The 24,507-nt window shown below is 44.2% G+C and overlaps 4 protein-coding genes and 1 long non-coding RNA gene across 7 annotated transcripts; 2 read left to right on the top strand and 3 right to left on the bottom strand.

Moving 5' to 3' along the window:
* The first annotated feature begins 154 nt into the window (after positions 1-154).
* Positions 155-3,469, top strand: LOC4345944 (COP9 signalosome complex subunit 6-like). Its single transcript, XM_015793055.3, has 9 exons — positions 155-620; positions 722-810; positions 1,534-1,627; positions 2,005-2,066; positions 2,147-2,225; positions 2,329-2,421; positions 2,553-2,653; positions 2,738-2,793; positions 3,081-3,469. The coding sequence occupies exons 1-9, from the start codon at positions 290-292 to the stop codon at positions 3,163-3,165; spliced, it is 990 nt and encodes a 329-aa protein (XP_015648541.1). The 5' UTR covers positions 155-289; the 3' UTR covers positions 3,166-3,469.
* Positions 3,470-4,355: 886 nt separating this feature from the next.
* On the bottom strand, positions 4,356-7,150 carry LOC4345943 (F-box protein At-B). The gene is made up of 4 exons (XM_015792956.3): positions 6,877-7,150; positions 6,556-6,761; positions 6,174-6,273; positions 4,356-5,945 (listed from the first exon to the last, which is right to left on the bottom strand). The coding sequence occupies exons 1-4, from the start codon at positions 7,102-7,104 to the stop codon at positions 4,620-4,622; spliced, it is 1,860 nt and encodes a 619-aa protein (XP_015648442.1). The 5' UTR covers positions 7,105-7,150; the 3' UTR covers positions 4,356-4,619.
* An 831-nt stretch (positions 7,151-7,981) lies between these two features.
* On the bottom strand, positions 7,982-11,616 carry LOC4345942 (pentatricopeptide repeat-containing protein At1g80150, mitochondrial). Of its 2 annotated transcripts, none has more exons than XM_015792903.3 (3): positions 10,030-11,616; positions 8,967-9,123; positions 7,982-8,595 (listed from the first exon to the last, which is right to left on the bottom strand). In XM_015792903.3, the coding sequence occupies exon 1, from the start codon at positions 11,415-11,417 to the stop codon at positions 10,086-10,088; it is 1,332 nt and encodes a 443-aa protein (XP_015648389.1). In that variant the 5' UTR covers positions 11,418-11,616; the 3' UTR covers positions 7,982-8,595; positions 8,967-9,123; positions 10,030-10,085. The 2 variants fall into 2 exon arrangements, with proteins under 2 accessions (XP_015648389.1, XP_015648390.1); XM_015792904.3 differs by having other exon boundaries at positions 10,051-11,590.
* A 1,754-nt stretch (positions 11,617-13,370) lies between these two features.
* On the bottom strand, positions 13,371-15,433 carry LOC4345941 (uncharacterized). Its single transcript, XM_015793345.3, has 2 exons — positions 15,246-15,433; positions 13,371-15,157 (listed from the first exon to the last, which is right to left on the bottom strand). The coding sequence occupies exon 2, from the start codon at positions 15,095-15,097 to the stop codon at positions 14,162-14,164; it is 936 nt and encodes a 311-aa protein (XP_015648831.1). The 5' UTR covers positions 15,098-15,157; positions 15,246-15,433; the 3' UTR covers positions 13,371-14,161.
* Positions 15,434-19,434: 4,001 nt separating this feature from the next.
* LOC9270415 (uncharacterized) lies at positions 19,435-23,534 on the top strand. 2 transcript variants are annotated; one of them, XR_010734562.1, is made up of 7 exons: positions 19,435-20,462; positions 20,633-20,708; positions 21,295-21,415; positions 22,108-22,197; positions 22,569-22,644; positions 22,804-22,901; positions 22,996-23,534. It is a non-coding gene; the product is annotated as an uncharacterized lncRNA (long non-coding RNA). The 2 variants fall into 2 exon arrangements; XR_010734561.1 differs by having other exon boundaries at positions 22,566-22,644.
* Positions 23,535-24,507: the final 973 nt, after the last annotated feature.

The raw sequence follows: 24,507 nt of genomic DNA, 5'->3' as shown, positions 1-24,507 counted from the left end.
TAATAATTATTTTTTAAAATAAGACGAATAGTTAAATAGTAAGATATGGGTACGAAATTTCCGAGGGAGTGAGCGGAATACACTGTACCAGCACAAGGATTTCCTCTAAGCCCATGGGGGCCCAAGTAAGCCCAATTGGCCCAACACGAGACGCATACGTACAACAAAGCCCGAGAAGGAAACCTAAGCACAACCCAAAACCCTCCCCTCTCTCTCTCGCCTCACCACCGCCGTCGTCGTCGCCGCCGCCGCAACCCTCGCCGCCGGCGCTAGGCTCGCGACTCCGACGATGTCGGCGCCATCCGACCCCGCCGTGGCCACCCACCCGCAGGCGGGCGCCGCCGCGGCGGCGTCCTCCAGCAGCGGCCTCACCTTCAAGCTCCACCCCCTCGTCATCGTGAACGTCTCCGACCACCACACCCGCGTGAAGGCCCAGGCGGCGTGCTCCGGCGACGGGGCCTCGTCTGCGGCGGCGGGGGGGCAGCCGCCGAGGGTGTTCGGGTGCGTGATCGGGGTGCAGCGCGGGCGGACGGTGGAGATCTTCAACAGCTTCGAGCTCGTCCTCGACCCTGTCTCCGGGACCCTCGACCGCGCCTTCCTCGAGAAAAAGCAGGAGCTCTGTGAGTGAAATTCCGGCGAATCTTCTGCGCTTTTTGTTAGGGTTTCGGCGAAATCTAGTGGTACGAGGGTTTGATTCGTGATTGCGGTTGTGGCCGTGCAGATAAGAAGGTTTTCCCCGACTTCTATGTGCTGGGTTGGTACTCCACTGGAAGCGATGTGCGGGACACTGATATGCAAATCCACAAGGCTGTAAGTTCTTGTTCTGTTCTTAGGGCAAGCTAGCAGAAAGAAGTAATCTATCTGGTCAGCAAGTGCCCAACCTGTCTCATTATGACAATGTGCTTGGTTGTTTGCTCTTTTTACAGAAATAGAATATGGGGGCTTGGTGTAATGTTGTTTAGTTGGCATGGTTGGCAGTGCTAGCATCTAATATCTGTGGGGTTTCTGGTTGAATTCTGAAAGGGATGGTAGAAGAGGACATGGTTTTCCTAGTTTTGTGGCTACACCAAATTATATTGTTATGAACATATACTGTTTATTGTTATGTTATAGCATCATATTGGGTGGTGGAGCAGATGGTAGGCGCATACCGTGCTATTTATGGACCAAAGAATGTTACTATGTATTCAAATATTCAAATTGTGCGATGCAATTATTCTGGCCATATAAATTGATGCTACAATTTTCTAAAATATCTGCTGTAGTCATGTGTCATGTATTCCAAAATGTTTTATGCCTTCTTTCATTGCCAATTTGCCAGCAGTAGCAGATAGTAGTGCTTATGTTGACATTGCGTACATATATTCTCTATGTTGTGTTTTTACTCAAGTTTCTGTTAGCAAATGAAATAGGCATGACTGTTAACTCTTTTATAACCTCATTGCTTATAAACATATATATTCTTTTGAGATCTGCTCTGTACATTGTTTTTGTTCCTCTTTGTGTTACTTACTTCTTTTTTTTATTATCCAGCTGATGGACATTAACGAAAGTCCCGTTTATCTTCTTTTGAATCCTGCAATCAACCTCTCCCAGAAGGATCTCCCTGTAACAATTTATGAGAGTGGTAAGTGAATCTGACTTCAGCTTGTATCATTATAAAATATATTGCAATTGATTTCACAGTTTTTATATGGTTTGGGTTTTTGTTTTACTTTTAGGTGTACGTCAATTATGCATGTACCTGAGATGTACTCCACCTTTTACATATTGCCCACTACTCCTAGAAGTCTTTTTTCCCCCAAATGCCACCTTTTAGCATCACGTATATAGCATGTGTGACCCCTTGATTTCTCAGATAATTGACTCAAACCAGTTCGGTGTTCTTTCATGGTGCTACTGTTATTTTATTGTTCCATTTCTCCGTCTGTTTATTATTCTAATTTCCTCTTTACCATTTTCTGTTATTTCTTTTTTTTTGACATGATTTTCTGTAATTTCAAGAGTTGCATGTTATCGATGGGAGTCCGCAGCTCATCTTTGTCAGAGCTAATTATACAATTGAGGTTAGTTTTTTTCTTGTGTGTGTTGCTTTTTCCATAAATAATTTTTGTTAAGACTTAACGTTAGTACGTTTGATTTAAAGACTGTAGAGGCAGAGAGGATATCTGTTGATCATGTTGCCCATCTCAAACCATCTGATGGTGGCTCTGCGGCGACTCAATGTGAGGGTTCTTCTTATCATCAGTTTATGTCTTACAGATATTGAGTTGTACTACCCAATATATTGTTTTTGGAAAAATGATACTGACAGATATATTTGAGCAGTGGCTGCTCATCTGACAGGAATACACAGTGCCATCAAGATGCTCAATAGCAGGGTCCGTGTTATCCATCAATATCTTGTTTCCATGCAGAAAGGTATTTTTTGTTGCTGTTGAGCCCTCAAAATATGTCTGCTATTCGATGTGCTTGAAATATAGTTCAAAATATGTTTGCCACCTGTTACTTCAAATAGGTATCAACTGTAAATCCCTTTACCATCACTGCAGGTGATATGCCACTGGACAATTCGCTGCTTAGGCAAGTCTCAAGCCTAGTAAGAAGGCTACCAGCAATGGAGTCAGAAAAATTCCAAGATGACTTCCTAATGGTCTGCTAACTTGATAATATTCTCTTTATTTTTGTTTATCAACCGTTGTCCTTCATGCAGTGATGATCTTCTCTGAATTTTCAGGAATACAATGACACCCTCCTCATGACTTACCTTGCTATGTTCACTAACTGTTCAAGGTATGCCCCCACTTATTATGCAAACTACAAAGCCTTTTGATATGAAAGAATGTCACAACATCAACAAGATAAGATTAAAAAAATACTTTATAGGGAACTCAAATCAGCTTGTGATTTGTACACTTCAATGTATTATCAGCAAATTTAATAGATTCACTAATGTTAGTAAATCCGTACTTGCAAATGAAGTTATCTGCCAAGAGATGAAGAGAAGTTGAATCATAATGGTTGTTTACTCGTTTGGCATTGCACCCATGTCAGTGTATTAATACTCTTGTAACTTGCAGCACAATGAATGAGCTGGTCGAGAAGTTTAACGCGACATACGAGAGGTCGACTGCCAGGAGAGGAGGCCGAGGTGCTTTCATGTAGATTTTCCCCCTTCTGCATCTGCAGCTGGTTCTCTGCTGAGATTTTGGAAATAGTTACCCATATGGCCAGGAAGTTTTTGCGTATAATCTGTTAGGAACTATATCTGGCAGCCATCAAGTTTCTTCCAAACTCATGCTCCCTCGTTCAGGATTGACACGGCAAACATGTTGATATTCTTGATTCTGTGCCTAGATCGTTGTTTATTCCTCATTCGCCAAGATTGACATGTAAAGTTTATCCCCATCACCCCCATGGTAGTTACACTATTTGACTCCCTAAATGGATATGGATGCAGGTTTCCTGAGTTATGCTTGTAAATTTCTTTAGGTTAACTGTATGTATGGCTGTTGGTGTTCACGCAGCTTGAGGTGATGTGATGCGTTATGTATGGCTGTTGGTGTCAACGTAGCTCGAGCTGATTTGATGCGTGATTGACTGATGGTCATGGCAAAATTAAACGGGACTGTCTATACATCATTTAATAGAAAACCCCCATAAAAATCTTGCAAATTGCAGACCACCCGATTACTTTAAGATCCGTGCAAAGAAACACAACCCTAAAAACCTCCTCATCCTCCTTTCTCCCTATACCGTGCTGCCGCTCCCTAGCGTGATCCGCGCCTTTGTTGCCGCCGCTCGGCCTCGCTAGTTGGCCAGAAGGCGTCAACGGCGCCGGCGAGCACCCCCCCCCTTCGGCCAGCCTCTTCCCCCTCCCCTCCCTCCTCAAGCCACCGGCGGCGAGATGCCCCCGCCGCCAATGCCGGCCCACCGCCATTCTCCATCACCATGGCTTCGGCTCCGGCGCCTCGCCGGCCGCTCGTTCCACCACCTCCCATACCCATCCCTCTAAACCCGGCAACCACCCTCTTCTTCCTACTCCCACCCCCACCCCACCCCACCCCGGGACCTTAATTAGTCGGTCCTCTGCTGGAGTTTAGGTTGTCGCTGGCGCCGGAGAAGAAGAGGAGATCACCGGAGTTGGAAAAGAAACCTAGAGCACGAATCGCGAAGCACATCCAATGATACAAAATTTGCAAGATTTGTGTATGCGTTTTCTGTCAACAGAAGCTTAACAATTCCGTTTACGGTGGCGAAATGACCTTTCATGTTTCAAGCTAATGTAGATCATGAAGCTGAGCCCGAAAAAAATTCCAAGCTACTAGAAAACAAAGACGATGAAAACCAATAAATTTCCAATAAGAATTCATTACTTTATTACAGGACACAAGCAGCCGACCAATCCTAAGAACAGCTCCTTGTTTACAATCTACAAGTGCAAAGAAAACCAACCAATCCTAAGAGCTGTTCCTTGTTTACAATCTACAAGTGCAGAGCAAACCAACAAATCCTAAAGAACAGCCCCTTCTAACCTACAAACGCAAGAGATGTTCCACAGTTATGTTACAGAACGGATGAAGGAATTACAGAATCAAACCCGAACGACAATCTTCGGTTTATTGCCTTCGAATGTCAGGATGGCACTGATTCCTGCAGCCCATCTCGCAGGCGTTGCCACAGACTGTTAATCCAGGCTTTCGCTCCAGGAGCTCCGCGACAGTTGGACTGCAGCCACGGCGTTCCAACATGTTCTTCCCAACACCAAGCCACCTCAGGCCCCTAAAAAATGGCGGCTCAAATAGTCCCAGGAAATTACGTGACAGCCTAGAACAATAGGAGAGATCCAGCATTCTTAGGGAACTTTTACCCAAATTGTGACGCATAGAACCTAGAGTTTCAAGAGAAGAATCATTGATGAGGAGGCAGTTCCGGAGGCAGAGGCTGCTGATCTGCTCGCAGTTCTTGGCAATCAACGTGACAGCTCTGCCTGATATTCTAGGTACATTCCCGATATCCAGTGAGATTAGAGTTTTGTTGATGGTGCCACTCCCGCACAACAAAGAAGCTATGCCATTGTTGCTGATCCTTTTGCAACCTCTCAAACATAATGAAGACATTGGGCACCGCCCATTACCGAGTGCAGATAATCCTGCATCGGTAATGTCAGCTCCAGCAAGATCCAATAGTGTTAGCTTCGAAAGCTGCGAAATAGAAGCCAACCCAGAGTCTGCGATGCTCCTGCAACCTGATAGGTCTAGAACTTCCAACTTGGTGCAGGATGAGAGTGAGATGGCTGTTTCACTGGTTAATAGACTACAGCACAGCAACCTCACTTCCGTAATCTTTGGAGCTGCCTCATCAAGATCAAGACATGTCAAATCTGACAAGTATCCAGTACTGACCTCAAATTTCTTCAGGTCCTTGCAAGACTGAAGAAGGGCTGCATACCCAGCATCCCTCACTTTAGAAAACCCAGCAAGTCTAATGGTTTTCAGTTGCTTGCATCCGTCAGCAAGCATCATTATCCCAAAGTCAGTTACCCTTCTGAAGGTGGACGAACAATTCTGCTTACCACGTGTCAGAGATAAATGTGCCAGGTTGTGGCATAACCCAAGTGCTTGGAGCCCAACGTTTGTCAGGTCATTGTGCAAATCTGGTTCTTTCATTGGGTTATCTTCTAGGCACAACTCAACTAAGTTATGGAGACTCCCAGTGATGAACGCAACAAGTTCATCAGTTATTATGTCAAGAACTAAAGAGAGTGATTCTAGAGTGTTGCTAATAGATGTCTTCAGACTTGTGCTTATAGGAAATAGCCTCTTTGCCTGCCAATTCGACACAGGCTGTAGCAATAGTACCTTGATGGTACTAGGAATGGGTACCAATGACTCAAAATCAACGGAGCCTGGACCTAGCAGAGGAAAGAACTTGAGTGAAAGATTCTGCATGGAGAGAAAAGAACGTCAGATTAGATTATCCGACCAGATTAACTTTTCAAAGAGTTCCATGTCATTGTTAAAATAATATGGCTAATATTATGTTATCTATACTTTAGTATTCACACATTCTCAGCCTAAAATATTATTTACAAAATACTATATTGCTATGAACTGACCATATATGTACGCGAAGAACAGTATTGGGGTTCATCTGCAACAAAGATTCCTCACCTCCAGGTAACCGCATCCTTTGACGATGTGTGCTATGGACTTTCGGCAGATCCCGAAATGTTCATCATCATCTGAAGCTGCCATCTCCAGCACAAATGATCTGGATATAAAGAGAAGAATTCAACATGCTTCAATCGACATCATTTGGGCCAATATACAACCTATGGAATGTACAAATCAATTTCCCCTAATGTTTGTCACACAAAAACAAAGTTTAAAAATCAATTTCCCCTAATGTTTGTCACACAAAAACAAGGATAAACCGAGCAGTGTGCACAATATCATGCAACAAATTCATCAATTCGATTCCCCTGATAGAATACAATTTCGTGGGCAATCGTGCACACAGAAACAAAGCCAACGCTGAAGGAAGAAACCACACCTCAAATTTTTGCATCTCTCACCAACTGCCACAAAGAGGTACGAGGAGAAGGACGAGCACTTGAGCAGCGAGAGCTCGCGGAGGCTTCCCTTCGCGATGGCGCCCACCGCGGAGTCATCGAGGAGGCTGCAGTTGACGGCGAGGCAGCGGAGCGCGCCATTGCCCGCGAGAATCCTATTCAGGATGGCATTCGTCGGCGGGAACATCTGCCAACACCAACACCAAGCGCGTTTAGGGGGGGAAATCGATTTGGGGCGCGGGGGGGAAAGGGGAAGCGAGAGGAGAGGATGGGGGGAGGGATTGAGAGATGAGCCCCCTCACCGATAGGTCGAGGGAGGTGACGGCGGAGAAGGCGGCGGCGGCGGCGGCGCGGAGGGCGCGGCAGGACGACGCGGCCGAGCACGCGGCCTCCAGCTCCAGCCTGACGACCACCTCCACGAGGAGCGCCTCCGGGAGGCTCTCCACCAGGCCGCGCGCGGCGCTGCCGGAGGCCTCGCCGCCGTCCCCCTCGCCGTCGCCGGCGACGACGAGCCGGCGTCTCTTCTCCATTGCTGCTCCCCGTTTGCTTCCGGGCCAGGGGAGACTGGAGAAGCGTATAGATGTGAACACGGGCCCCGGGATATACCACCAGACATCTGGGGCCCACGAGAGGGTTGGTGTATGACATGTGGGCCCGCCCAAATGAGAACTTTTCTTCTTCTTCATTTGGGTCGTTTATGACAAACGATTTTATTCACAAATTGTCGCATGAGTTGAGTTAATCATGTACTCCATAAATTGTCGCATGAGTTGAGTTAATTATCTACTCCATTTGTTTAGAAATATAGTAGTTTGTGTCATTCAAGTTTTATTTTTTTAAGAATAATGCTACTCGTGCGTGTCAACAAATTAAACCATCCTCATTTGGTTTCTCCGTCCACATCCTTATGTTAACCAATCATAATTACCTCTCTTTTTAATTTCTTTAAATTCTCCAATTAAAAAACTCTAGAAGCGATTATATTTTATGAGAGGGAGTAAATGATTCAAAACATGTTGAGAATATGTATGCCATTTTTTTTTCTTAGAAATATACTTGAGCTAAATTCTTTTACAACAATTCTTAGAAGATAAAATCCCATCCATAGCAAAAAAAAAAAATCCCTCTAATATGACATTTGACATTTGTTTAGTCTACAGATGCATCTTTGACCATATTTTAAAATAAGTTTATGATATTGAGTAAATTTTGAGATAAATTTACGCATACCACTTTCACGTTCTTAAACTAAATATTTAAAAATTCATAGATATTCAAATTTTAAAAATTCATATTGTCTAAAATATCGTATATTTATATCCTATAAGGGAGTAAATATGAACGTTGAGTAGCATTGCCAAGAGTACAACAAAATGTAAATGATCCAACATTCAACAAAGGCCAAAGTTAATACAAGGAAAAACTGGAGCACTGAGCTACATTTATTAGTATAATTAATGAATGTAAACAAAGAACAAAAGACTGAAAGTTATAATGTACATTTACTTGTGTAGTGAAATGAACTTGAAAAAGGTGTAGTCAAATGAACATACTAGTAATACACAAGTATCACTGGGTTAACTAATGGCTATACTACTAGTCAATGGTAGATTCCTAGGCTTGGACAAAGCTTTCTTCAGTCAATGTTATTTCAATATTACGTTTTTTTCTCTCTCGGGCATGTTCAATCTCAGGCCTCAAAACCAAACAAACAATGTCAGGCATTCCTGGTTAGGAAAAATGCATCGAGATTTCAGGGGATCTTCAGGCACCAGTCTTCCTCAGGCACCAACCAAACACACCCCTGGTCCATCTGAAAATCTGAGAACAAATTTGCTTTGTAGTGATTGATCCATATGCTAGGCTATGCTTGTACATGCTACAAAACGTTGAGGTACAAAATGTTTATCTGCCACCAATCCGAGAAAAATTTACTTCCCGGAGATTGATCTATACGTTTTTTTTTTCCCTTCAGTGCTCCAAGCCAACAGAACAAATGGAACTGTCAACAAAATGCCTGCCTGTAGACAAGGGGAAATGATAAGTGATTAAGTTTGTAATCCTAGAGAAAAAGTTGCAATGCTGCACAATGACAATATGAGCGATGGTGAATTGATGATTAAGAATAAGCAAAGGGAACCATTGATTCAATTATTCGATTTGTCCACGAAGTTCTAAAAAATAAACAACAAAGATATCCACGTGAATGAGCAATAGCTGGAGAAGCTTTCCAACATTATTTTGATTGATAATTATTCGATTGCTTGGTTTGAAGAATAACAGAAGAGATGGGCAATAGATGAAAAGATGATAATATTTGCCAAGACTTCAGTAACTGGATTACTGAATATCTCAATTTGACCTGGTTATCAGTAATACGATTCTGTCTTACCTTGTGTCATCAATTGATTCTGAGAACAATGCTGCTTGAATAACCACAAGTCCAAAATTTCATTCCCCATAGTTTCCGCTGTCCTGTATTCCCAACATTATTTCCTCACTGTTCTCCCATTCAGTCAGGCATAAAATGAGTGCCAACCAAGTGTTAACTGCAAACAAGAGCACCATTATGAAAGGGACCACTAGTATCGATCACATTGAACTCAAAGAATCTGTGAAAGGGACATAGTTATCGAAATTGCCATATCTAACCTTCCAGCAACCATGTATCTCAAAGTTTGTTTGTAGATGATGAATCATTTGGAATTTCGAAAGGTACACTTGGCTTATGTTTTAAGATCATTTATGTTCAAATTGTGTAAGTCAGTACTTTTATCTCAATTGAATAGCTTCAACAATTCATTTACATTACATAATCCAACTTAATACAGAACTATGTCCTGAGATTACTCGTGGGAAGCTTTGTAAAGCAATCAAAATAAAACAAAAGCAGCAGTTATAGAACTTAAAAGCCATGGAAATTATCAACAGGTGTCAGGGGCACAGAACTTTCCCTTAAAAAGGCATAATCTGAGTTCATACAACTAATGTAACTCCTATCGCTTGTCAAAAATAACTCATAGGATTTCACTACTCCAGTTTTTTATGCCTACTCATCAATATCAAAATAATCATCAATCTGGAGTGAGAAGCACTTCTACAGAAAGTAACAACTAAAGAATATGTTTCCCGTGAAATAAATAAAGTATTATATGAATTCTTGCCTAAGCTTTTTTGAAGATGACCGTATAGCTTGAAATTCTACACATGATATTTCTTTATTCTAGCAATATTAATCACAAGAATTTCTAGAACTTTTCCGTGTTAGAAGGTTTTGAAGTAAAACAAATTCTCCTTAAGAGCCTACCTGATTCTTGATTTTTTTTTTCTATTAGATATTAATGTTCTTATCTTAGTTAGATGAACTACTGTTAAACAGCTGAACATTGCTATCTAAGCATTGCAATTTGGCTGCAAAAATAAAATGAATGAATGAATGCCAACAACAGCCTTACAATTACATGTGGTGGACATACAGCAAAAAATTCCATCCAGCAGTCAAATACTCAAATTATCTTCTGGTGTTCCCAAGAGACAATATGTCCTGGAAGGTTTTCACTTCATCATTTGAATAGGAAGGTTTTCTTCCTATTACCAATTTCATTATCTCTCTTGCATTCCTGTCCTTTGAAATTGATATGAGGCCTTTTAGCAGTTGGTTAATAGTATCAACACTTGGAAACCAGTTTTTCTCCATGCTGTCTTTGCACAGCCTGAATGCCAAATCAAACTCCCTTCTCTCACAGAGGTAATGCACCATTGTCTGGTAAACCTTAGCATTTGGCTTGCATCCCCTCCCATGCATCGCACCAAATACTGTCTTAGCCATCTCATGCTCGCCCATCATGAAGAAACCCTTAATAACTAGATTATACGTGATCTCATCTGGCCTTAAGCCTGATGCATACATTTTCCTCACCAAATCATTCGCTTGCCAGCCCCTTCTCCTGTTAACCAAGAACTGGATTCTCACATTGTAACTGGCAAGTGTTGGCATGCAACCTCTCAACCTCATGAGATTCCACAGACCATCCCCGACCTCACGCTGGCCACACTTATAGAATGCATCCATGAGTGTTGTGTATGTGATGACATCCGGTCTCACCCCCGCCTTCTCCATTTCCTGCATAACCCGAAATGCCGCTCGAAGTTCCCCCAAGTCACACATCATTTTCACCACTGTATTGTACGAAATGTCATCCAACTCAACCCCATATGTCTCTGAACTCTCGAACAACTGAAGGACCTCATCAAACAGCCGCGCTCGCAGTAGCACCTTCATCGTGGCATTGAGTGACTTGGCCGTGCGCGGGCATCCATACAATCCCATCTCGCGAAAAGTGCTCAGCGCGTGGTCCGGCATCCTTGCCTTGCCGTACAGACCTATGATCCTGACCACGAACCCTTCCCGCCTCCCCTGAGGCAACGCCTTGTGCTGCTCGAGTATCTCCTCCACTAGGTCATTCCGTCGAGCACCTGCCAGGCGCGCCACCGCGTCCTCGAACGCGAACCGGTTCTCAATCAAGAGGCGGTTGTGCGCGTTGGCCCTGAACAGCTCGTACAGCCGCACCGGGTCCCTCTCGTTCTTGATCCTGACCAGAACGGGGGGCTCGGCAGGCTCGACGCCGGCGGACTCCTTGGTGGTGGAGGGGTGGCGGCGCCGCCACTTGGAGCTGGCGACGGCGGCGCGGCAGGAGGCGATGGTGGGGAAGTCCGGCTGGGAGTAGTGCGCGTGCGCGGAGAACGGGTGGTGCGAGGTCCGGGAGAGCCCCGCCGCGATGACGGTGAGCGCGATGGCGTCGAACGCGGCGCAGAGCTTGCGGATGGCGCCGAGGGAGAGCATCTGATCCGCCCCGATCCCGAGGCCGCCGCCCGCGCCGGAGTGGTAGCGTCCTCGGCGTGAGCTAGGTCTCTCGGGGGTGGGCTCAGCACGGCGGCGTGGAGGCGGCGGCGGCGGCGGCGGCCATGGGCGCGGGATGCGTAGGTGAGGAGGAGAGGGAGGAGAGAGTTCCACGGCTGCGTGCGTGCGTGGAGGCGCAACCCACCGCGAAGTGTCATGAACTAGCGGGCCTTCTTCGTCTACGGCCCATCAAGGCCCAAGTTGATCGCTGTGCTTAGTTATTTTGGGCGCTTTGCCCAACTTGCAATTTATGTATCGCTGGTGGTCAAATTAGTTGTTAGGGCATCGATGCAAATTGGTATTTTCTAGCAGATTGCGGTTACTACACTATAGCCATCATTTAAGGGTTTTTTCTATGTAAGGCCTAGATCCTAAAAAAATTTTGGCCAAAAACGTTACATTAAATGTTTGGACACATGTATGGGGAATTAAATGTGGGAACAAAACAATTACACAGTTTAAATGTAAATTGCGAAACAAATCTTTTGAGCCTAATTACGTCATGATTGGACAGTGTGATGCTACAGTAAATATTTGTTAATGACGGATTAATTAGGCTTAATAAATTCGTATCGCAGTTTACAGACGGAATCTGTAATTTGTTTTGTTATTAGTCTACGTTTAATACTTCAAACGTGTGTCCGTATACTTTTAAAACTTTACGCCCAAAGAACTAAACACACCCTAACTCATCTCTCCTGTATTTCTTGTTCTTTGCACACAATTTGGCATACAGTACTATGATAGCACCTCGATTGACATCATGATTTGTGAAAAAGATTGTGATGTATTAAGTATTAACCACTCATGTTTGTTGCTGTGAATCTCAGCATGTGACATCATGACATTAATCAAAGGCATATGCTGAGATTTGAAAAATGAGTAGGTTGTTCTTCGCTCTGCAAGTTTAGTCTATATGTTTAGAAGAGCCATTGGCATTAATCAAAGGCCAGTCACCATTATTGCTTTCTAGGAAACCATCTTCGCACCTGATCATCGACGCCACATCCGATTATGGCAAGGACCAGATATCCTGGTCCAAAGACATGAAAAGTAAGCTCGAGAAACTGGATGAGTCCAGTTCACAGATTGAGAGCCTGGTTGTCTGCTGCTGAGGATGGCAAGGTTGAGCTCATCCCTGGCCTGCAATCTTGGCTTTGACAGCTTCGTTATGCTGTCGAAGCTGCTGACAAGACAGCGTGTTTGATGAGATCGAGTACCGATGTAATCCCTGATGAGGTGACTAATTGAGAGAAGGTTTCCAGTGCCATGAGGAAAGTGTTCAGTTTTTTTTTGGGAGAGTGGTGAAAGCTGATCCTGTAATGCAGAGCCTGCAAGAGCTTTTTTTTTTGCCAGTGAAGGAGTTGGAGGATATCCTCAGGTGGATCCTGAAGGATGCACTTGCACAACATGTATTCAATAAGAAAGAACTGGAAGGGAAGTTTCATCAAGAATTCAAGATATGGATCCATGCCTCTAGTAGACTTGAGACGATAAGCATTGCCAAAAAAGATGGTAAAGTCAGTGACAGGTGTGAATTATGACGTCAACACCCTTGATAAAGCTCACAAGAGACTGATGGACATTGATGTATAAAGAGATTTCTGTTGGTGCTGGATGATGTTTGGAATGAAGCTGATCAGGAAAGTTGGAGTAAAGCCATTGCTCCGCTAAGATGTGCAGGCCATGGGAGCAAGATGCTGATAACTACCCGGTTGGGTTCAGTTGCTGATATGATTGGAAAAGTTGTTGGGCAGCACATAAGAATCATTTTGGAGGGCTTATAAAAAGATGACTACTTATTACTATTCAACCAGCATGCATTTGCAGATGTTACAGGCATCGATGAGCATGGAAGGTTGCTCTCAATTGGTATGAAGATATCAGAGAAGCTTAATGGAATACCGCTTGCCGCGAAGACAATTGGTGCAATGCTGAATTCTTGCTTAGGTGGTAAGTATTGGACCAGAATACTGGAAACAAGAACTTTCGATATAGAAAACAACGACGTTGACCTGATTACAAAAGGTTACAGTGGCCTCATGACAACTCTGAGATTGAGTTACAAGCACCTACCTGAAAACTTGCAGTTTTGCGGCATTTTCCCATTAAGTTGCAGTGGCCTGACCAGACTTGAACCAATTTTTTCATGAGTGATCACCTTTCGGATCATTGAATTGTGAGAAAGGAACACTTGGTCGGCGGTTCAAAGGCGGCAAAGGGTGAATATGAGAACCTTCCGGTTGGAAGGCGGCAAAGTGTAATCACAACAATAGCACAAGCATACACAAGTAAGAGTATGACTCTATGATGATGATGAGCCGTTGAGGAGCTGTCCAATATCATGGATTAGCTGTGCCCTCAAGTTGTCCACGCTGTCCATGGTAACACCTCGGGCCACAACTCCAAGCCAATGCGACTCTGATCCTCCAGCAGCGTGGTTTCGCCACCAACCACAGATCACCTCAGCACATTTAATCATGTAAAGGGCACATTCGGTTCCATTGTTTTGCTTAGGTGTCGGAGCTTTAGTGCATTTCGTCTCAGGAGGTAGGTAAGGAAGCAGTGATGCCGCAAGACGGCGTGCAGCTCTCAAATTAGCATCACCAGGACTGCTGTCATGGTGGGCTAAGCATGGTCTGCCTCCAAGGTTGCGGTCAAACACTAGGAGGCTCCAGTGTGTACCTTCACCCAACAGATGGGGATCCTGACTGTTCACTGGAAAAAAGGACTAGTTTTCGAGAGGGGAGTCCTAGACTCTGTAGCTGGGTTGACACAACAGTAGCATCTGAGTTTCCTAGTAGATGTGACATTGCAGGATTCACAAGCAACACATCTTCGCTGTCAATTCTATCTGATAACCTGTTGAAAGCATGGACCACAACTGGGTCAGTGAAAAACTCCTGAGAGCAAAGAGAGCGTAGGTCATCTATCGTCACTCCTGCCGCTGATTCACTGCTTGTTGGGAGAGCCTGGGGTGATAGATTTTCTGTGTTGCTGCTTATCAGAGAACTGCTAGCGGGGAGAGCCTGCAGTGTTTCATCTACTGAACAGCCGCCAATCTGAGAACCAACACTTGTGGGAAGAGCTTGTGGTGCTTCATTAATTGTATCACCGTCTATCTGAGCTTGTGCTGATAAATTTTGGTCAGGCAGCTTAGGATGATTCTCCACAAGTTGATTGGTACAATCAAGATCAGTAGCATCTGAGGAGTTTCCTAGCAGATGTGGCATTGCAGGATTCACAAGCAAGACATATTCGCTGTCAATTCTATCTGATAACCTGTTCACTGGGTCAGTGATAAACTCCTGAGAGCAAAAAGAGTGTAGATCATCTATCGTCACTCCTGCCGCTGATTCACTGCTTGTTGGGAGAGCCTGGAGTGATAGACCTTCTGTGTTGTTGCTTATCGGAGAACTGCTAGTGGGGAGAGCCTGCGGTGCTTCATCTACTGAACAGCTGACAATCTGAGAACTAATGTTTGTGGGAAGAGCTTGTGGTGATTCATTTATTGTATCACTGTCTATCTGAGCTTGTGCTGATAAATTTCGGTCAGGCAGCATAGGATGATGCTTCACAAGATGATTGGTACAATCAAGATCAAAACGTCTTGCTTTATGCATTTTCAACCCAAGCTCCTCCTCGAGGTATGAAACCAGCTCATCATAGTATTTCTCCTGGTCCTGTCATATGTAAATGAAATAAGTTGACAGTTGAATTGATAAGCCAAATACTATCTGCCTAATAATATGCAAAGGAATCGATACTTACATCACTCAAACTCCATCTTAAGAAAATTTCTGGAGCAACTGGAGGACCTCCAAGTTTGCCTCCAGATAGACCCTTCTTTTTTGTCAACTGTTGCTGACCTCTCCTGTGCACTGCACTGCGTGGCGTGGGCTGTGGCTCTCGAGGCAGTGGAATATCCTCCTCCCCATCACCGCCAAGATCTACATACAGGACACCAGCTCAGGTCTCGTGGTGGGGGTGGTAATGCAGTATGTTTGAAAATTCCCTCCAAATAAGCATCGACATGAAGATAAAATGTGCTTTTCAGAAGATCATCAAAAGTAAGCAATTCTCTTATGCCACAATCGTGGGGATTGTATCTTTGATTGCTAAGAGACCTCATAACCTGTTGGCTGATTGAACTCCAATTGACGATTAGCCTCTTGACCCATTCAAAACCATCACCTAACCGTGACCCCGTACCATGCTCCATGGCATGGCATATCCTTTTTATGCACCATTTTGAATTTTGATTCCAAAAACATTACGACCATCATGCCCAATGAAATCTTGAACCCAATTGGGACTCTTCTGTTGCTAGGCTGATAAGAGGAAAGATAACGAAAACATTTTTTGAACAGTTGCAGATTCAGCCATGTATTTTCTGTCCCATGTGGGGATATTTCCTTATGATTTCCATTGAACGGAAGCTTATGACATTGTGACGAATTCATATAACTCCCAAGATTATCATCAGACCGCATCTCATAAATGCCTCTGTTGTTGAAGAACCCAACAAGCCAGCCAGTTCTAGCATCAATCACTAGTACAACGTATTCTGCTTCATACCTAAGGACATAATAGAATGTCCCGTGGACTGGTGTTGTATATAGCATCATTCGGCTATATGTTACCCTGAAAGCAGAATTCCACAGGAGCCAGAATCTGTAGTGCCCCTGGCAATGTATGAAGTTCTCAACAAATTCATGTTCTGTTCCATCAAGATATAGAGTTACTGTGTTCTGCCAAAGGAGGATGAAGGTAAAATAGAAAGATCAGTTCAGTTGCATTCACAGGTTGAAAATGGGTAGATCAATTCGTTAGCAGACCGTAAATTACAGGAGATAGAAAAAAAGTGATCGACGATCATACCCTCGGTGTGAGAGCTGGTGTTTTCTTTTTGCGCCTGCCCATTATCAACACTAAGATACTTCCTCCAACAGCAACAAGGTCAGCAAATTATCCTCTGCAGCCACAGGGAAGGCGTAGTAAAATCAAAATAATAATTAAGAACTAAACTACATCCTAAGAATCAAAACAAATCGTGCTATGGTAAGAATCAAAATTAACTGTGCTCCCTCCAGCCGCAGCAGAAACCAGCCCCAAACAATAAAAAGAAATTGATTTTTTTTACAAGAAACAAGCCCATTGTGGTGTTCTCTCCAGCCGCAGCAGATTTTTTTTTTGTTTTGGAATGCGCAAAAGAATTAAGCATCAATCAGCCGCAGCAGCAATGCACCGGCAGCAGCAGAACAATTTCCAGGAGACCGACAAGAAAAACTGGAAACAAAACCAAATAATCGAAACAAACCGAGTTTCAAAATAAAAGGAATCCCCGGCCATTCTATGCAGGATAACATACAAGAATGGACCTCGAACATCTGCTCCTCCTCAAACAAGGCACAAGCAAGAAGAAGTATGGGAGCCCTAGTTACGACTTGGTGACACATTTGGCTAATGCGAAATGAGAAAATTTTTAAAGGCCATCCCCCGAATACCCACCAAATCGACCAAACGGTAGCTGCCATCCTAGAGGATATTAACGATAGAGAGTTCACCTTTAAGCCGCCTTAATTTTCTTCCCTTTAGCTTTGTTCGCCACTCTGTTGGTTTTTTTCCTAGTTGTTTGTATTTGCTGCTACTATCCTATGTGATGTAAAACTCTTCTCTATCCTTCTAATATAGCCGGCAATTCTCTTGCCGTTTACTGTTAAAAAAAGAAACAAACCGAGTTTTCTGATTCCAGTGATTCCTCAAGATCACCGGCAGAACAATATCTCCCGCGACGAGGACCATACAGAATAGAAAGGACAATGCAGAAGAGAAAATGCTGCAGAGAGGAGTCCGACCCCAACAAAATCAATAACTGATACAAAGAAAAACAAAATCAAAACAAGTCCTAATTTTTTCATCAGAATCAGCTAGTTCAGAGATTTCTTGAGCTAACAGTTGGATTATTCTCTATCAACAACACGATCTTGCGACACAATGTCCCCAAGAACTTGCGGCACAACGCCCCCAGGCGATCCAGAGCAAAACAAGAAGAAGAAATGGGAGATCAACCCCAAGAACTATAGAACTAAAGGTGCAGAACGGCCCGAACTGATGCAGCAGAAAGGAGAAGACCAACCCCAAGAACAGAGCAAAACATCCAAGAAACAAGAATTGTCGATGTTCTTTCGAGGCTCACCGGCGGAATAGTATCCTCCAGAAACTAGATGGCGGGTGCGGGCAGGATAGGCTGATTCTTCCAAAGTACTGGACACCGTGATCGTCGATGAGTCGAGCTCCCTCGGCTTGGTTCCGCTGCCGCGCTGAGCGGGAACCCGAAGCTTGAAGACGATTGTTTTTTTTTTCCTTTCCTTTTTTTTTCCTTGGGAAAAATGGTTGTCTTGGGATTGGGCGCATCTGGTGCCCCTCTTCTTGATAACTGGGCCGGGCTAAACGAGCATGTTGGGCTCGCTCAGCCGATCCACACACCCACACCCTCTCTGTCCCCCACCGCGTCGGCCGCCGCCGCCGCCGCCACCACCGCCGCCGCCGTCGCCGTCGATGCTTGTTCATCCCCAGGCGCCGCCATCTTCATCGACAGGTGGAACATCCGCCGCTCTGACCCCGAACGATAGCAGCTTGAACTTGAAGTGATAGCGGCGCATGCCGCCGAGTGGCGGCTGGCGAGAGGACGCATGGTCGAGCGCGCCCGTGGGGACGTCGTAGCCGGCGGCGACCACCGTGTGCTGCCTGGCGTGGAGCGGCCACGAACGCGACGCCGCCCCGTCGATGTAGGTGAGGTGGGTGGGGGTTGGGGGGCAGGTCGCGCTCCGCCACCCAAGCGCGCTTTGGTCGAGCTCGTCGGTGGCGGCGGAGATGGCGTCGGGGCCATCGCCCCACTCCATGTTCACCGCCGCACTATCCAATCATCCGTGCCGCGGGAGATGATCTCCCGGACGATGTCGCGCGCGTGAGCCTTGCCCTCCGAGTCCACGGCGCGGTCCAGCCATGCTCGCCTCATGCTCGATCGGGTGCCCAGCCGCTTCAAACTCCGCCGACATCCCTGCACGTCGAGCCACCCCCAGGCGCCGATGTTGTCCACCGCGCTGGTCACCTCGAACGCCTCGTCAAGCGAGCGGCCAGCCACCGCCAATCCGGCCATGATGCGCAGTGAGACGCGAGAGCGGATTGGGATTGGGGGAAGGGAGGTGGAGAGGCTCTAACCCTCATCGAGCGAAGGTGCGGGTGGCGGCGTGAAAGCGGAGCGGGCGAGACCGATCGAGGCGAGGCAACGGTTCACGCGCGCGGTGGCCGTGCAGAGCAGCACCGGCGCGGCGGCGCATTGGCCGAGGTGGCGGCGGCTGGTGGGGAAAATTGGGATTTCGCGTCGTGGTCCTCAAAATTGGATTTCACCCGAATGCAACTGTACAGGAGGATTCAATAAAATATCACTCTTAATTAAAGGCTACCTTACATAAAAGTTACGGGCCAGTTTAAATTGCTACCCTACCAAAATTTGCTCTGGTAGAATAGCAAACTAAACACCTCTATTAAAACACTACCTATGCTATAAATTTAGCTTTGCCCATGAACTTGTCTCTTATGGACATATTTTGGCTTCAATCCAAATAAACATTTTCAACTTTACCCTACCAAAATTTTAGTAGTACCAAAACTTGCTCAAAATTTGGCACTACCAAAAATCTGGTAAGGCATGAATCCTAACATGCCCTGCATCTATTACTTTTACCATCAATATCAAAGAGAATTTAATTTATCTTGTGTGTAACAAATATCAAAGAGTATATACACTCATGGAACCAATGAGTATCCTTCTTTCATTCATCACTCAACGGTCCAGATTGTCTCGGTGAAATCTCAACGATTGAGATCGCTCCCACCTCCCACCTCCCTCGATTGCGCGCTCCTCTTCGCCCCCTCTCTATCGCTCTCACGCGCCGCCGCCCCTCCCCAACCCCGACTCACGCGGCGCCACCGCCCTCGACTGTCGCTGCTCCGCCGTCTTCGCATCCGTCGTCACCGCCACCGATCCCCGCGCCACCGCTGTAGCCGCCGCCCTCGACTGCCGCCGCTCCGCCGTCATCGCATCCGTCGTCCCACCGCCACCGATTCACGTCGCCGCCGACGCCTTCCTCGCCTGGTCGCTGCCGAGACCTTCCTCACCCCCGCGATTCCCAACCCTAACCGCCGTCACTGCCACCGCTAGCCCCCGTCGACCGTCGCACCGTGCCGCGCCGCACCGTCTCGCCCTTCCACCAAGCCCCCGGACTCCAACGTCGCCGCTCCACGCCGCCACTCCAGCCCCGATCCACGCCGCCGCAGCCGCATCACCGTTTGTTTCCGCCATGGGGGCGTGATTCCGCGCGACGGCTGGAGGAGGCGAGGTCGGGCCTGCCCTCCATCGATGGCGGACTCCGCGTGACGGCTGGAGGAGGCGAGGTCGGGCCTGCCCTCCATCGACGCTCCACGCCGCCGCAGCCCGCAGCCCCGTCGGCGCCGTTGCTGCGTCGCTTCATCGCCGTCCCGACCTCGAAGGAGAACCGGCTTCGAGTCCCTCGCGCCGCCACTGATCCAGGGCTCCTCAACCCTGCAAGCCGTCGATCCCGCCTGTGAACAAGGTAAGAGTGCTTCTCGATCCCGTTCCTGTACATGAGGAGGCGACGCACAGCGCGTGGGAGGGCAGGCGGAGGCGAGGAGAGGCATGGCTGCCGTCTGCCGGGCTCCCGGGCGCAGCCTCACAGAGCTGCGGCATCCACGCCGGACGGCGCCGCGGCGTGGCGGGGCGCAGCCGCGCAGGCGTGCAGCACAGGCGCCAAGCAGGGCAGGGGCAGGGCGGATGGCGCAGCAGCACCAAGCAGCAAGCAAGGCAAGCAGAAGCAGTAGCAGCCATCAGGCCATCACGCCCAATCTCCCATCAGCAGAAAATGGACAGAAAGAGAAAAGGGAAGGCACTGGCATCACAAAGAGGTTGTACTTTTTTTTTATTTGACAATTTCAGAACATTGCAATTTCAAAGTGTACAAATTTATTACTGAAATTGCAATTAAATATTTTATTTTTAGGATGCTTGTACATTTTGTTTCACTCATTGCTTTTTATCTTATCAAACTAATCAATCTTTGCTATTTGTTTTTCAGATTCTACATATGTATCTATCCTCATTAGTTCATATATGTGATGTACGGCTGAAAGCTTGAATCAGTGAATCTTGAGGTATTTTTGAGTACCTACTTTTATATTTACACTTATTTGCAAATGGATGATGAATTGTGAACTTGTGATTAAGTGCTTGTACTATGACTTGCTGATATAATGTTACATTGTACAATATTGTGCATTGAATTTTTTTTCTTAATTCTTGTTCTGTGTTAACTCTCGCGTGTGGTAGTTTATTGGCCACACCTAAATTTTTTTTCTGTCCTCCGCCACTGTTCATAGAGATGCATAATGGCTTTAGGAATCCCCTTTGTTGACTAAATCCCCATTGTTCATTATTAAACATTGTTCACTGTGCATGGATATCTGTGATGCAAAACTCTAATCCAAAGCCTATTTTGCATTTCAACTAAATTTCACGTGTTAATCTCATTCGTGTGGTAGGATTTTTTTTTGGGGTTTCATTGTTGTCATTGGATGAGATACTTCACATCTTGTTAACATTTATCGTCAATCTTTCATTGTAAAATTGTGGGGAAGAAATGGCCTATCTCAGATAATTCTATTGTGTCAATTTTTCTATGTGATTGCTTATATCTAGCAAACTGACTTAACCTTTCATTTCAAATGATTTAATCTATAGGACGAAAATTCAGATTGCCGAAGAAAAATTCAGGCTGACAGGACACCATGTCAACTGCTATTGTTTGCTGCACAATCAACGAAATTTTTGGCTGATTCTACTAAATTTCTGTTTGGTATAGGTAATTTCTTCCATAATGATTACCCCTTACAAATAGTGCAAATGTATACTTCGTGGGTCAATCTTCGCACTGTTGTAGAATCTGATGTTTAAAATTGCCTGCATCCGGTTTACAAATCAAGAAAAAAAATTGCCCTGATTACTGTGCCAACCATATTTTCTTTGAGGGATTGACCAATCTTTTTCTTGGAAAAGCTTAACCCTGTTCCAAACGTAATACTGCAAAATTTTGCTCAATTTCACATGCACACCACAGTGTAGTCATGCATTAATGATTTTGATTTCACGGTGTGACATGCACATCACATTGTGGACAAGTACATTGACAGACCAGCATTTTGATTTCACATATATTCTTCCCTGTTAAAGCCCGGTCATCCTAATCGATCTGGGATCTAAGAATTAGATGGTATATGCAGTACCTTTAGTTTTTCTTGCAATTGACTCTAAATTCTTATGACGTTCAGTTCATATAAATAACTATATCCTACAGAATAGATGAACCTATTTTTCTTTCTCTAGGGCAAATAACTGAAGAGTGTTGGTATTTGAGTTAACCACTTTTTACGAACCTAACCTGCTGCAGTTCCACAACCATGGATTTAAATAGATTGTTCATGTAGTTCCTATTTTTTCTTGTATCCTACGTTCACAGATCATTTATTAAATTTTCCTTGTATCCTACGTTTACAGTGTTGCATGAATCAGGAAAAATCTGATTGAAGGATCTAATATTTGAGGACTCCTGCTCTGCTGTTGACTACTTCACTCCAGTTATTCAAGGTATCAAAGTTACTCTAAAACAGTATTAAACATTATGTTTTGCATTGTTGAAAATAAACAAATGTTCACTGTGCATTATTAAAAAGTATGTTTTGCATTGTGTCTTTGCTTTAATTTGAATAAAGAAATGTTCACCATGTACCGAGCTGGACTGAAATTACTTGAATGGATCATCACCACCCTTGTCTGAAGTAAACAGTACCTACAACAGATAATGCTAATTGCGAATCATTCTTGGCAATTGACTGCATTTGTAATTGATTGTTAATTAATTTTAGGCGCACTATACTGCAAATCATGTCAGCTTTCCTGAGCATTTGTAATGATCAATGATTAAAACAAATTATTATTATTATTTATCTTCGTAGCAGCAAGCTTGAGATATTATTGGCAAATCATATCCAAATCTCTGTCAATTACGCTTTCATGCAGCAGATCAGAGTAAAGGTTAGCAAATCATATCCAAATCTCTGTCAGATGCTATTTTGGCAATATTTCCATGTATTACATGCCCATACATGTCAACTCACAAGACATACAAGGCAATATTGTTATGTCTTTCCATAGATATCATGATAGCAACAATGGTAACATTATCCTCCTTAGCCTATATATATGTGGGTGAAGGAGTGTGATCCAAAAAAAAATTACTGATCCTCCTTAGCCGGCTGCATACGACTGCTCAACTTCAACTCATCATCTTGGTATCGTTCTCCAAGCTATCTCTTATGTGTTGGAAATTATTATATACTTTAGTTTGCACCTATTGATCTCCTATTTCTTATGTATTGTAATAAGGCATGGCATCCATGGATGATGTGGATTTTTCACCACATCAAGCCACACCTAAGGAGTCAATGAACTCCAAGGATGATGCGAAGGTGCAGCCTTCGTCAGGGCAAACACCAAACAAGGGGAATTATTACATGGGGCACGCGAATGCCATCATGATGATGTTTCAATACATACGTGATGGTTGCCGGCGTGTTGAGAGTTCCATGGAAGACTAGAAGTGCAAGAAGGTAGAAAAAGGACACGGTGAGAAAAGGAAGGTGGGAGAAGGGTATGATCCTCGCTGGTCTTCTCCCATCGAGATAACAATGAAGATCTGCAATGACGACGTCTCCGATGAAGCAACCGAGAAGGAAACATGATTTAGTATTGTCACTACTGTGTTTTGGCTTTAGAATAAAATAACATTTCTTGTGAATTACACAAGAAAATTCAGTAAACAATGTCGTTCAGGCCTATTCAGTACTGCTTGTGAAATGCACAACCAAATTCGATGAAACTTTGTTGTTATGATGCCTATTCAGTATTGCTTGTGATTGAGTTGATTTCTGGGACCTATACAAATGTGCTCTACCTCCTGTTGAACTACTATGTATTTGTTTGGCACGGTTGGATGCATAGCAATGTTCCTTTATATTTGTTTTCCATGTCTTTTTATATAAGGAGACATCACACACCAATTGTGGTTTAGATCTCACATAAATAAATTAGGTCGGCCAATTTTCTGACGTTGTGTAGCACTATTGATTTCTGTAACTCTTTTGCTTTAGATCAAACACATGTAATTCTTTTGCTTTAGATCGAACACATTTTATTTGCTTCAGGGCTCCATTAATTTAAAGAGCTGACCAATCACATGAATATTGATTTATGAACATGAAAGCGTATAAAAAAAAAGCAAATATAATTAACATAAGAAACCAGTATCGCTAATTTGCTATTATGTTGCCTATTCAGTCATGATAAAGGAGTAAAGGACTGCTAGATGTCAAACTTATGTGTATGGTCCAAATCCTGTAATGGCCCATTAACAACTAAAATACCCATTATAAATACTTATATGCAATACTCAACCTAAGTGCCTTTGATCTGTCACGTTTATCATATATCTTAAGGCACAGATATATGCATTATCATATATCTTTAATATCATATTATTATGCATTATGACATGGGGCACAAATATATTGGTATATCCTATTCTAATATTTTACTTGCAATATATTTGATGTATGATATAAATTGAATTAAAGCTCAAATGCACAGTTAATATAATAATATTTTTTGCTAAACATGAAAATTTTAAAAATTATTAAAGACAAATAGAGTTGCACCGTAGCGTTTAGCACGGGTATATTACTAGTTAAAATAACTCATCGAGTTATGATCAAGCATTTAATTTACCTCTTCATTTAAATCTTAAATTCATAAAGACTACAAATAAAAATAACTTATTTGAAAAAACTCAAATATGAAATAAATCTAACTCTTGTGGATGGAGGGAATATTTCGAATAAA

Source organism: Oryza sativa, chromosome 8, assembly GCF_034140825.1.
Source record: "Oryza sativa Japonica Group chromosome 8, ASM3414082v1".
Classification (NCBI taxonomy): domain Eukaryota; kingdom Viridiplantae; phylum Streptophyta; class Magnoliopsida; order Poales; family Poaceae; genus Oryza; species Oryza sativa.
This window is presented reverse-complemented; position numbering and strand designations above follow the sequence as displayed.

Coding starts and splice junctions, on each gene's coding strand:
- LOC4345944 (XM_015793055.3), top strand. CDS start 290: ATGTCGGCGCCATCCGACCCCGCCGTGGCCACCCACCCGCAGGCGGGC. Junction 2,067..2,146: donor GAGCTAATTATACAATTGAG/GTTAGTTTTTTT, acceptor TTTGATTTAAAG/ACTGTAGAGGCAGAGAGGAT. Junction 2,794..3,080: donor ATGTTCACTAACTGTTCAAG/GTATGCCCCCAC, acceptor TGTAACTTGCAG/CACAATGAATGAGCTGGTCG.
- LOC4345943 (XM_015792956.3), bottom strand. CDS start 7,104: ATGGAGAAGAGACGCCGGCTCGTCGTCGCCGGCGACGGCGAGGGGGAC. Junction 6,762..6,876: donor TCACCTCCCTCGACCTATCG/GTGAGGGGGCTC, acceptor TGGTGTTGGCAG/ATGTTCCCGCCGACGAATGC. Junction 6,274..6,555: donor GAGAGATGCAAAAATTTGAG/GTGTGGTTTCTT, acceptor CTTTATATCCAG/ATCATTTGTGCTGGAGATGG.
- LOC4345942 (XM_015792903.3), bottom strand. CDS start 11,417: ATGCTCTCCCTCGGCGCCATCCGCAAGCTCTGCGCCGCGTTCGACGCC.
- LOC4345941 (XM_015793345.3), bottom strand. CDS start 15,097: ATGCATAAAGCAAGACGTTTTGATCTTGATTGTACCAATCATCTTGTG.